At 33.5% G+C, this 14148-nt stretch overlaps 1 protein-coding gene across 2 annotated transcripts; it reads right to left on the reverse strand.

Moving 5' to 3' along the window:
* Positions 1-4074: 4074 nt before the first annotated feature.
* On the reverse strand, positions 4075-9416 carry LOC112501126 (VIN3-like protein 2). Of its 2 annotated transcripts, none has more exons than XM_025104790.1 (4): positions 9123-9416; positions 6703-7396; positions 5948-6243; positions 4075-5245 (listed from the first exon to the last, which is right to left on the reverse strand). In XM_025104790.1, exons 1-4 carry the CDS (start codon positions 9163-9165, stop codon positions 4215-4217), a joined length of 2064 nt encoding a protein of 687 aa, XP_024960558.1. In that variant the 5' UTR covers positions 9166-9416; the 3' UTR covers positions 4075-4214. The 2 variants fall into 2 exon arrangements, with proteins under 2 accessions (XP_024960558.1, XP_024960559.1); XM_025104791.1 differs by having other exon boundaries at positions 8703-9378.
* Positions 9417-14148: the final 4732 nt, after the last annotated feature.

Raw genomic sequence — 14148 nt, forward strand, 5'->3', positions numbered from 1 at the left:
CTCTCTCTCTCTCTCTCTCTCTCTCTCTCTCTCTCTCTCTATATATATATATATATATATATATATATATATAGTTGGAGTCTTGCATCGGCTAGACACACAGCATAAAATTTGTGTCTATGTCGGAACACCCCTTTAATTTGCTTTAAAATGACACTATTAAAGATAGATTCAAAAGGGTTTCATATGTCCTAAAATCACATAAGAATCAACGTCTACCACATCTAAGCAGAGCCGTCCTTGGGGGAGGACGGCACGGGCGCATGCCTAGGGCCCAAAAATTTTCTCTTAACATATATAAGTAGTCTAAAAAATTAATAAATTGAAGGAACCCAAAAAATTGTAGTATATAATAAGAGGCAAAAAAAATTTAGTAGATAATAAGGTCCCAAAAATATATCAATTAATTGCATTGAGAAGAAAATAAAAAAATTAATTGGTCATTCAATATATGTTATTGTTTATTGTCTCTCTAGTTTTTTTTTTTATCTCCAGCAAGATCCAATGACATTGACTATTGTTATCTCTATATGTTTGACTGTTTTCGTGCTTCAACAATTCAACATTAAGATTATGTGCTTGTTATTGCTATATATTTTTGTTGGATATTTTTATGTATTTCTGCTTCTATTGACTATTTTGTTTATTAACCTGGATATCTAGCCCGCTATGCGAGCCGACTAATCCCAGGGCGATCACATGCTTTGCAGATAGCTCGGAGTCACCGTATTTGAACCTCTGTGGCCACAAGGAATTTTTTTTCCTCATTGGATTTGAACCTGGGACCTCCAGGTACTTTTTACCTTTGGAGCCAAGTTCAAACCAATCAGGCACCACCCTTGTGGTTGCTTCTATTGACTATTGCTATATAGTTATGTTGTTCTAATTGTTTTTGTTGACTATTGTTATCTATTTTTGCTTCTACAAAAAATATTTTACTATTGTTTGACAATCAATCTATTGTTCTTATGATTTATGACAAGTTTCATGGTTTTGTAATTAATCAATAAATTTTCCCTACTAGATGTATTTAGTAATGTCTCTCATACATGTCATGTTTCATAAACTTTTAATCTTTACATCTTATTTTAGTTGAGCAAAAATAAGAAGGAAAATAGAATTTAAAAATTTTCATCAATTATTTGACTTTTGTATCTTTCATTGGGATTCCACCACACCACAAGATTCTATTTAAGTGCTCAAACAACCATTTGTTAAGCTTGCATATTATATGTTTCATTCATTATTTATTTTTATTGGATCTCAATTGATCAACTTTTCTTCCATATTCTATTCTCATTTGTCTATTTGTCAAGAAAATCTTAATAATTTTCTCTATTATTGATCTCTCATTGATCCTCATGATTACTTCATTCACATGAATTCTCTTTTTGTATCAAAATAACACATATTTCTTGTTATGAACTAAAAAAATTCTTAGTTTTTACAAAAAATTATCAACCACATCTTATATACTCTTGGATTCAAATTACTTAATAAGAAATGCGTCAATTTAAGTACTCTCTTATATTTTTATAACAAAGATAAATAAGATTTCTTTCTTTAGTAAATTATTAACATTTCTTATACTCAATTTTATATCAATGAAAAACATTTATTGAATTTTTTTCATACTTACCGAGAGTCACTACAAGAAAATTGAGTTTTGACGATGCACCTTTTAGCGATGACATGTTTTCAACACAAATTATAGCGACGACATGTTGTAGTTATATACTCTTTCTAATGATAAATAAACTTTTAGCAACGACAAAAGTCATTACTAAAAGTCTTGTTTCTTACAGTGGACCATGTCTTTACGTTCGTCCAGGACTTATAAAATGTTAGGAACGAGCTTGCATCTAAATACTCGATACTCTTTTACCTCCGTTTGAGAGGTATATTAGAATACCACATCAACTCAATACGAATCCATTAAATCTGTATATATGTAGGAACCCCCAAGATTCTTTTTAAAGAGAGATTCGAAAATATTCCATATATCATATTATCCTAATATGTGCATCAAAAACCAATTGTAAACCTTCCTCACCCCTACCATAAAAGATGCCATAGAATAAAATTTATTAATAAGTTTTTTTTATTAACCTGGATAACCTGTTATGCAAGCCGACTAATCCTAGGGTGACCACCTGCTTTTGCAGATATCCCGGAGTCACCGCATTTGAACCTCCATGGCCACAAGGGGATTTTTATTTCTCCTTGGATTTGAACCTGGGACCTCCTGGTACTTTTGACTTTTGGAGCCAAACTAAAACTAATCAGACACCACCCTTGTGGTTAAATCTACACATAATTAATATAAGAAAAATGGCATTTGGAAAGAGGATTTTCAAAACATAACCAAATGTACGTTTTAGCAAGGAATTTAGAAAAAAGTGAAAAGTGTTGCTAAATATTTGAATAAAAAAAACTAAGGACTTGTTTGTTTTTTCAAAATTACCTCTTAATACCTCTAAAATCTGATTTGTTCAAATATTTGGGTGTTAAGAGTGTTTGTTTTATTTTTGAAATAAGAGCTTAAAAACTCTAAATGTCTTCTAAAATTTTAAGTGGTAAATGTATCTCTTAATACCTCTTAATTTTAATCCGCCCTCTATCAAATGGTTCGTATTTTAGGAGTTGGAAGAGATTTGCTAGCAAAAACTATTTATCTTTTATAATTTTGTAAAAAAATTATTTATCTTTTATACTTTTGCACTAATTTGAACGCTTCATATTTCAGAATTCAGATGTAAAAACAAACAATCTTACTGATCTAGATTTCAGACTTCAGGACCACCTCTTATAAATCAGAAGTGAAATCAGACTTCAGACTTCAACATCTCTTAAAAAAACAAACGCCACCTAATTCTTTAATAAAAGGATCTATATATAGTAAATTTATAGGCTTTTTAAAGCATGTCTAAAAGTCGTATTATACAAAAATCTTACATTTCGTACCTTGCGAAAAAACTGATCCTTGTTTACTAGGAGAGAAGGTTCACTAATAGACCTAGGGAGAGCGTGATTTGGTAATACGCCAATTTGCCGATGAACACATTGAACTATCCATATGGCTGATAAAATTATTAAAAAATTAACTTGGATCTTTAGTTATATTTAAAAGACGTTGATAGCTGTAGACCAAAAAATAGAGTGGTTGGTCTCTGTGAAGACTCCCAACTTATACGATGTCAGCGTTTATGCAATCAAGTGAAAAGAACGGTTGGATAACTGTACCAGTTATAATTTCAATACGTCAATATCTTATTATATAAAATAAAGCCTCGTTTTCGATGATTTCACTAAACCTCAAGTACCAAAATTCGAGCTTACTCTATTATTTATAAGAAATTAAAGAAAATAACGTAGCGTAAATGCATTGTTATTTCCTAATTAATTGAAATTACGTGTACATGTGATTCAGCTAATCTAACTTTTCTTTTAAAGAAAGCACGAATACAACTTCAGATAAGGTTTGTTTGAAAAACCGAACCTAAAAATCAGTTAAAGTACCTCTTTTTATAACTAATCCAATCGAAACCGACCCGCATAGTGCGGATCGTCTCATTTCTTAACCGAAACCGATCAACATTGCATAATTAACCTCTTTCTGGTTTCGTTCAGTAAGGTTCGATGTTATAAATGAATAGACTTTCAAGAAAGCAATGACTACTTATTGTAGCAAATAAAGAGAAGTTTGCTCTATTCAAGATGCACGAATAGCGGACTGACGCAAACAAGTTGCTATCTGTAATTAAACCAAATTGACTCGGTATATCCCACCCGAAATAAGGTCCACGGATGCGATATACGCATACTGTCGTACCTCAAAAAGTAGACAGGTTGTTTCGTGAACACCTGCAACCACCATCTCTTATTATAGTCCAGTTATTGAAAACCTAACCGTTATCTTCAGTGCCACATGGTCTGTTGCGAGCCCGGACCTCTTGGAAAAACTCAATAAACAGACTAAGAAAGAAATAAATACGAACAAGACTCGAACTTTCTCTCAGAAGAACGTGTTTCAGAAAGACAACAAGACCACACTAACGATTCGGGGTACGATTATTAGATATATTTACAGTCTCACATCAATAAAGATTAGCCAGTAATAATGATATAACTTTGAATGATTAGAGTCTAAATCAAGAATGTAAAATAGTTATAATAAATGATTCACAGATTAGAATTTTCTAACCTTATTGATTTCAATGGAAAAGCTTGAGGCAAAGCCCTGGTGCAGAAGAACATCTCTTGCTTGTAATCACATCAGAGAAAGTATCCACAAGTTGCCCCGCAAGTGAAGCTGGATCCTCCATTAATGTATCCACAAACACCTTTACGATTCGAACCTCCTGTAGACTCGCTCGTAAGCTGTACCAAGTCAGGAATTTCTTCCTAAAACCCGTATCTATATGCCCTTCGCATTCTAACCATCTGATCACCTTCACGTAATACCCAAAATCCCGATCATCTGTTTCTTCTTCACTTCTCTTTTTTGATGAACTACCATCTTGCTGTTGCTGTTGCTGCTGCTGCTGCTCATCTGGTTCTTCTTCAGACCCGTTATCAAGATTCTTCTGTGATGATTTTGGTCGGGTTTTTCTTGCCAAGATTGCATCTTTTATGCTTTCAGTCTTGCAGGGAGTAATGGGTAATTTAGCTGCAATAGTAGGGGCCAAAGGACCAAAATCTTTGCCATTTTTAGTTCCGTTGTCTTCTTCATTTCGTGAACAGTTCTTGATGATGTTTACAGTATCAGAAGTTATGGCAACTTTCTCTAAATCAGCGGAGCTTATGGCAGCTTTGTCTTTCTGGTTCCCGTTCGTGTTTTTGTAAGCAAGAATGTTGTTGTTTTCATCTTCAACGGAAGAGGGATTAGAAAGGCTGCTAGAATTGGTTGCTGGGCTTTGATTTGTCGGTATTTTCTCATTGTCGGTCGTTTGAAACTGGGTTTCGCTGCTACCCAACTCGCGGGTGCTTTCAAAGTGAACAACTTTTAGAACGTATCGAGTTGCAGGAATTAAACCTGAGAGTAAGAACTTGGTGCTATTTGGTGCAAACAATGTGCAGGTTGGTTTTGCAGGATAATCTGTGTCTTCGGTTTTGCGATGCCACATTATGTATCTATGCACCTTCACATTATCGATGAAAGATCGATCTCCAGAGCCCAAAATCACGGAAATCGATGTGGGGCAGACGTTTTCGAACCTGACAACTGGTGTCAGGATGCTGGGATCTGCATAGTATTCATTAGCAAGGTTGGAACTTGAAATTGTGTAGAGCTCTAAGGTCTAACAACTTAGGTTATGTTTCGCGAACCAGTTGATAAGCTAGTTGTAAACCGAAAAACTAGCTGATGGCTGGTAAACTAGTTGTTAAAGCATTCACACTGGAGCTTTTTGGAAAGCTCTCCGGCCACATAAGCACGTGAAAAAGCTTTTAATGAGAAAAATCAACTTTTTGCTTGTGTACGATCTTGGTTTTTGCACGTGGGTCCCACTTTTTTGGAAAAAGCTTCAATGAAAAAGTCCATCACTGTGGATGCTCTTGGCCGATAACCTTGTCATGTATGATAAAAACTAACTATTAAACTAGATAGACGTTATAAAATAACCCATACAGACACGTTGAAATTTTAATTGGGAAAAAATGAGGGGCATAATTGGAAATAAGTGGGGAAAAATGCCCTTGCACCCTTATTTAAACAACTACTTATAGCTAACCAAACGATACTTTTTCAATAAACTCAAAAAATAAGCTAGCTTATGGTTACCAAACATGGTCCTAATTTCTAAGTTCAAATTTGACTTTTACAAAGCTTAAAGTCAACTTAGTCCATTTGACTTCAAAAGTCAACTCTGCTTTTTTTGGAATGGAGAGAAAAGAATCAAACAAACAAAAATGTTTGAAAACAAAAAAGAGGGATAGAAAATTTTACCACTAAAGCTTGTGTTGGATAGAACTGAATCTAGGGATTCAACTGCAAAACCACATAGTCTTTGAATCTCTTGCCCTGAAGAGAGCCTGTTGACTATTCCTCTGGCCCGCTTGACCGGCAAACCGGTCAACGGGCCCACATCTGCTTCAAGTTTCTCCATGGTCTCGTTTACAATTTCATGGAGCTTTTGGTACCGTAGGGTGCCTTTCAAAAGCTTTTGGCTTAAGGAAACACGATAACACAAGATGTCAACCCGCCTAGTGTCCCTTGCTATTGTCATTTGTTTTCTCCAACATCTGTATATGCTTAGAAGTTTTAGATCCATGGAAACATCATAATCGAGTTTACAACATAATTACTGCCAGAAGTCGTGAAACCCCTTCAGATTACTCTCCAAAAGAGCCCTTAGGGAGTCAAGGGGGTTCCGACATATATTGAACTGAAGTAACCAAAGGGCCATCGGCCCAGCAATACCCGATAGCCCAACCTTCCTAGAGGTCATGGACTCGAGCCTCACCAAAGGTTAGGAGTGTGTGTGAGTTCTCCAAGGCAGAGGAGTTTGGCTCTGATAGCATGTGATAATATGTGGAACCCTATTGTTTACTCTTCAAAAGAGCCCTTGAAGAGACAGGGTTCCAACATATACTGAAGCAGAACGATCAAAGTCTATGCCAATGTGGGACTCATAATTATCATTTACAAAATTTTGTAAACTAATTCTTGAAATAAAGCTAAAAACATGGAAAGAAACTTACCCAAGCAAATCATTCACTTTACCACAAGATACACAAAGGAAGCTCCCATCAAGTCCTCTATTCTCCCTATCTTTCAGAATGCCAGATTTTTCATGTCGTAAGGCACATTCAAGATGGCACGACATCCCGCAAGAAGTTCCCTGAAATGGAGGATCCGAGCTGCAAATCAACCACAAACTCGGATCCTTATTATCGTCATATTGATGACAAATGCAACAAGAACACCTCTTGCAAAATGCCCCATCTTGACTTAACTTAGCTCTACAAGCCGAATTCTTGCAGAATTTGACATCATTTTCAGCCAAATCAACATCAATAACATTAATTAAAGAATCATCCATCGATGCAACATTTAGACGATTAGGCTGATCAGATTTCCTGTTTCGTTTTGCAGCCCTTTGATGACCACTTGCTGATGATTCAAGATTCATCATAATATCATCATCATTCTCGTCAACGTGTGATCTCTTTTCAGATACTATTTTCAACAGGTGTTCGATAATTTTCAGCTTTGTTAACCCCGTATACTTTCTTTCTTTCCCCATTTCCGCACAGAGGATTTGCAGAATCTCTTGGCGGCTCCACGACTGTAGCAGTTCCGGTGCACCATGAGACCATTCTGCAACTTCATACACAAGTTCTCTCTTTTCCTCCATACTCAATTTACTGCACTTTGATGGATCAAGAACAAACCCTGGATGCAAATCAAAGTTCAAGATTTCAAACCCGAAAAAGAAAGAAAACTGAAGTTAAAGAAAACAGACAAGAAGGTTGAAATCTTGCAGTACACAAAACTACCAAATGGAGATTTGGTTCAAGAAACATTATAAAGTTGACCAAATGAAGGTCTTTTATTAAAATATAACTGGAGGACACGCTGGTGAAATCATTTTGTTTACTTTATGTCACAGTCTCAGGAAACCGCAATGAATCAAACTTTCTTTAGACTAAAATTACGTTTAAATGATGATATATTATTATGTCATTGCCAGTTGTGAGATTCATCGCACAACTTTGTGTCTGTGTGTCTGTGTGTTTGTTGTATATATATATATATTATATGTGTATAATATATATAATTAAGAATGGTTACACCAAAACATATATATAAAGGTTGACTTGAAACTGATAAAGACAGCCTTGCCATGCCTTCTACTGTCCCAAAATAACAGGGCTGTGTGTATTCTTGAGTTTATCTTTTAAAAATGTTTGCTTTAAATTTGACTTTAAAATACCCAAAAAAATAGGAAAAATTGCAAGTGTGGGGTGGGGTTTGCAAGATTCACTTTTCATTGTTTTTAGAGTTCCACTTGCATAGCCTCAAGAACATTGTTGTTGTATTATCATACTAATGTTTTTCGTTTAACAGCAGGAAGCAGCAGGCGGAAGCTGGTGCCACACCTTGATTATCCCACTCATTCTTCTGGTTTTCATGATTTAACGATGTCGGATGACAATTTCATAAGGGTATAAAGAGAAAACGTTTGTTCTGGTCTTTAGGGTAGAGCTCAGTTCTGCATATATTAGCCGGACCCCACCCCCTGTCGGGATGTAAAGGGGTAGTCTGGTTTGGTTCAAAAAGAGGGAAAAGTCTTAACAAGTGTGCATTAGAAGACTAGGATCTCCTCAGGAGAACTCTCAAGAACAATTGCGGATGATCAATCGAATCGTTTGATACTTTAAGCATCACAGCAATGATAATAAAGGCAAGTATCAAGAAGCTTAAACAAGCCATGTTCTAAGATAACAGAATTGACTAAAACCTCTATAAGATTAATCATCTTTATCAACCAACCAAGATCAAGAATAGAATCATAACCATTCAGAAACCCAACTGCAATACAATCATACACTAATTGTAAAGATAAACTACATGAGACCTAATATACATACATATATATATATATACATATATATATATATGTATGTATGTATGTATAATTTATCTATATCCGTCATTAACTTATGAAAATTTTGAAGAAAAGAAGCAGTGATGATACCTTGGTAATTCAAGATTCATTATGATCTTGAATCTGTTGGTGGGAAATAAAAACTGATCCGTACAGAAAGGGGGAGAGACAGAGGGAGTCAAGATAAACAGATAGGACCAATAATTTCTGTGAAGGATTAGCTGGCACAGATGATGTGAATCACGAGGTCATACAAAACAAACATGCAGTATTATTACTCTCTATCAGAGCTAGATCCGATTAAAAAGGTGAAACTTCTTCAACAAAAATCCATCTTTTTTTGTGGGTGGATGACAAAAGAAACCAAATCTTTATTAACATGACAAGCAAATATGTTGAAGAACAATCAAACCCCAGATAAAATAAGTTAAAGAATCGAAAACCCCACAAAGGAAAAAGTTAAATCAAGTAGGAAAATTGGATTGATTGATTGAGATATTGATTGATTACCTTCAAAAGAGCAAGAATCCATGATGGGGGAAGTGGTATTCATCAAGAACAGCAATCCATTACCACATTACCAAAATGAATCGAGCAGTTTGCAGCAGAGCCCATTAGAACACGTAAAAAGGTAAATCCAATATCACTATGGATTGTTAGAGAGAGAAAGAGGAAAAGAGAGTGTGTAATGGAAGTTGTGCTGCAAGTAGGAAGGAATCCATGAAATGGGTCCTTAAGGTATGCTATTTAGGACCCGATGAAAGCTGAAATAAAGAGTGTGTGTGTGTGTGAGAGAGAGAGAGAGATTCGATGAGAGAGAAAAAGTAATCCAAATAAATACGGCAGGGGGGTGGAGGAGGGTGCTTGTTGTTGGTTGGGTTGGGGATAAAAGCGGCTGCATGTCATCGCCCTCACAAACTTGTTTCATTCAAGTCCATTCATCCTTTAGAAGAGAAGTTAGGATGGTAAATGTATTAAAAGATATGAATTTTTAATATTTTTAATCTCGTGTTTATCTATGAGTTATGATTTAGAAAAGAAATGATCAGATGCACTTCATTAGTGTTGACATTTAATAATGATTGATTCAAATATGAAAATCTTTTATTACGTTTATCACCGTAACTTCTCTTCTCACCGAAACCCAACTCTAATTACATATTCTATTACAATTTACAAAGGATATGATGTATAATCATTTATAAATATAATAAATAATATAAGTTTACATGTGTTGTTTCACATGTAAAAATATAATGTTTAAACATTATTGTTTCACATATGAAAGATTCATGGTTGTTTTTAGTGACAGACCCAGAATTTTTTTAAAACGGTGGCACAATTTGACCATAAGAAAAAAAATATAGGAAATTTTTTTTCAAACGGTGACACGGGTTGACTATAAGAAACAAATATACATAATTTTTTCAAACGATGACACCGTTTGACTAAGAAAATGACACTAACATGATTCGGACTTGGGTGTGAGGTGGAATAAAAGCCTTGCAAACCAACTCTACCAAATAAAACTTGTTCTCATTGTAGTTTCAAAATACATATGATGGCACACAACAAATTAATACGGCTGCACCGTTCACGAAACCTGAATTTTTTACCCTTCGACAGAGAAACAATACGATGACACATGTCACTCATGACACTTAACTAGGTCCACCATGGCTGTTTTGTGAGTAAAAATAGTCACAAACGATTCATATAAGAAAACATCATTATATAAACACTTCATTCTCACATGCATTATTTTACATATTATTTAATAAGATGGACAATAAATTTGTATGGTATCATGTCGAAATTACCAATCACACCCTAACATAAAAAGAGTTCGTGTTTAGAAAAATTATAAATCAATAAATAAGTGGTATTATTAATTTAAAACTTAAATTTCTGACAATTTTAATTATTAAAAAAATAATACATGAGTGACATTAAAATAATGTGTTATTATCAAGTTGATTATAATTATAGACCAATAAATAAGGGGATGCCACTACTTCACCATTTAAAAATCTATTAAGAGCAAATTACTATTATACCCCTATATAGAATTTAGAATGATCATTCTTATATGTATATTTTTTTCATCCTATAAATAAAATTAGTCACACAACAACATATATTTTAAAGATTTGGGTTTTCATTGTCAAAATTGCGGTTATATGATGTTTGATTTTAATAAAATACTTTCATAACTGTGAAAAGTATCTGGAGATTTTAGGTTCAAATCTAAGGAGAAATAAAATTCTCCTTGTGACTACGGAGGTTTAAATACAGTGACTTCGGGTGGTCGTCTTGGGATCAGTCGGCTCGCATAGCTGCTTGAATATCCAGACTGATAAAAAACATAAAATAAAATAAAATAGTTTCATTTAACAAAACCAGATGTCAAGTACTTTTCGGTTTTTTCCAATCATTTTTATAAGATTTTGGCTTCACGGGTGTACACATTGTTTCTGAAAAGAATTATCTATTATCACTGACACGTAAAATGAATGACAAGCAATCAGTTATTTATTTCTACACAAATCTAATGCCTTGAATCCAATCAGTTAAACTCAATTAGGGATGGGGGAAAAATCGAAATCATGGTGAAAATCAAAAACCGAAACTTTCAGGCCTGGTTCCGGGACATCTTATCGGGGGCAGGGCGGGGATCGGGACAAATTCGGGGATTTTAACGAGGGCGGGGACGGTGATCAGTGATCACCGGCCCGGCCCGGCCCTATTTGTATATATATTAATTTTAATTTATATATAGTATCGTTAAAAGAAAATAGTAACATTAAAATTTAAAAGACTTTTATCCACTTTATCTCAATAACCCAAATAAAGTTTATGAAAAAGTCTAGTTTATTTGTCTAAAGTCGTAATTTTAGTTGTATGATGTTTAAATTTCTGTTTGATTTTATATTGTAATCTAATACATTGTTTGTACTTGGTTTGATTATGTTTGAGACATTTAAACTTACATCTTTAAAAAAAAATTGTAATTTACTTTTAATTGTAAAAATTAGCATATTGTAATTTTTTTCAGATCGGTTTCGGGTTTCGTTTTCGGTTATAACCAACGGTGAAAAAGAGAATTTTTACCCTTAACCGGTTCCCCAACGGGAATCGGAGAAACCGCGGGGACCCGATGGGGATCCCCGATAATATCCCCGACAGGGATCGGGACGGTTTTAACTATTTGGTCCTACTATATACTCAGTACAAGACTTGTAAATATAACGAATATTCAGGTACAGATAACATTACATCTTCCAAAAATCCATATATGTAAGCAATCATGATCCCTCTATAATTTTCCCTTTCTTTTTTTCTCCGGTTGTACCCCAACTGTAATGCACATTTTAAAACACAAATGAGGGTTAGACCATGTTTCTAGTGAAAATTTCCCTTTTTGATTGCTATTACAGAGTGAAAATTCACCAAAACATTTTTACAAACCCATATTTGTATACAGGGCCGGTCCTAGTATTTTTGATGCCCTGTGCGGAAATAATAAAAGATGCCTCTAAGCCTATTTATTTAAGCCAATGAAACAACGAAACATGCAATTTTTTAAAGAGTTTGGAAACTATTCAAGTTAAGTGTCTCATTCCCATGTTGATTTTTATTAATTATAATTTAAAAAATACAATGGGGAGACATAAAAACCAAAACCCTAAAATACAAAATATAGAATGATAAAAAAATAAATCATGGATTAAGATCGTGATTCCTTCTTTTCCAGTTTTCTTTTTTTTTAAATTGAAATTAGCAAAATAGAAACCTTATTTCAAAATATGGGACTTAACAAACAAGCAAAACTATCATTAGTTTTTAACTAAAATAGTAAATTACATCTAAATTACTGTCATAGTAAGCAAAAAATAAAACTCAAAAGTTATAGGTGTAACGACCAAAGGCTAAGGGCCTATCTATTAACAACTTAATGGAACTAACAACTTATTTGCTCAACTACGCATGATTGTTTCGTAGTGGCTTATAGAAAATGACTTATCCAGTAAGCTTATAAGGAGAGCTTTATATAGAAAGTCAAGTTTTTTTTTTCCAAACATGTCCCTTCCAACTAAAAAAACGCCCCTTACATCTTCGAAAAAACTCTATTAAACAAAAACTTTTCCATCTTATACAAACAAATTAATTCATACAGACAACTTTATCTATATAGAACTTAATAAAAAACCAATCAAACGTCCCCTAAATGTAATGCGGTAATGTCAAACTCAAAGTAAACAAAAGTCAAAAGAACAATAATAAATTGTAAAATTCATAATCTATGTTACTGTGCATTGCAAAGAACAAGTGCCCAATAATTAAAACAGTATCACAATATGTTGTTAATGTTGTACAGTGTTCTCCAGCTATGTTGATATAGTGATCTAGCTCCTGATTATGACACCTTTATTACAGAATAATTCATCTCCTGATTATGACACCCTTATTACAGAATATATTCATCTCTTGATTATGTCACCCTTTATTACAAAATATATTCATTTCCTAATTATGTCACTCTTATTACAAAATATACATATTCCTGATTATGTCACCTTTATTACAATCAGATGATAAAATCATATCAAAATATAAAATTATGCTAAAAATAGCATAAAAACAGTTTCAAAAGTTCCCCACGTATAAAACCATATGGTTATGTTAAACACTGTAAGATGAAAGTTTATAAATTAAAACTCATCTTAGTTCATAGAGATGAAAATAAACAGCAGCAAGTATTCAGATTAATAATCACAGAATCAACTTCTTCTTCTGTTCTTCCCTTCTTTCTGTTTACTCGAGTTCAAAACACACACACAGAAGTTTTACCAACTTTTTTATTTATTTATCATCCCAGTGTGATAAAATAATTATCTTATAATAATAATCAAATAATAAGAGGCGGTGGTGGTTATAAAATATTTAAGCACATAACCAAATTAACCTCCTCAACTTTCCACCATTATTCGAAAACAATCCCAAAATTTTATAACCGATAAATCGGTTATCTCTCTCTCTCTCTCTCTCACACACACACACACATATATATATATATAGATATATATATATAGAGAGAGAGAGAGAGAAAGAAAGAGATGAGATGGAGGATAATCAAATGAGAACCACAAAAATGTTACAAACATATGAGAACCTATATAAAAATATTTTTTATATTATTTTTTAATCAAAAACTATGATTTAACATATTGATTCGCATATGTTTGTGTTTGCTATATGAAAAATTTGCATGTGAAACTTTTTTTTTCTGATTCACTTAGTAAAACGAAAAATACACATAAAAAATATTCATATGGTGAAACAAATACATATGAAACTATCACATTATGAAACAAATATATGTGAAAGAATATCTTAAGTCCTAACATTTTATTGAAAAAAAATCATGTAAAAATTTATTTTTAAATGGGTTATCACGGGTTTGTAATGTTTTTTTGTGGTTCTCATTTGATTTAACCCACCCACCCACACACACACACACACACACACACACACA

The sequence above is a fragment of the Cynara cardunculus genome (assembly GCF_001531365.2).
Source record: "Cynara cardunculus var. scolymus isolate 2C chromosome LG 17, CcrdV1, whole genome shotgun sequence".
Classification (NCBI taxonomy): domain Eukaryota; kingdom Viridiplantae; phylum Streptophyta; class Magnoliopsida; order Asterales; family Asteraceae; genus Cynara; species Cynara cardunculus.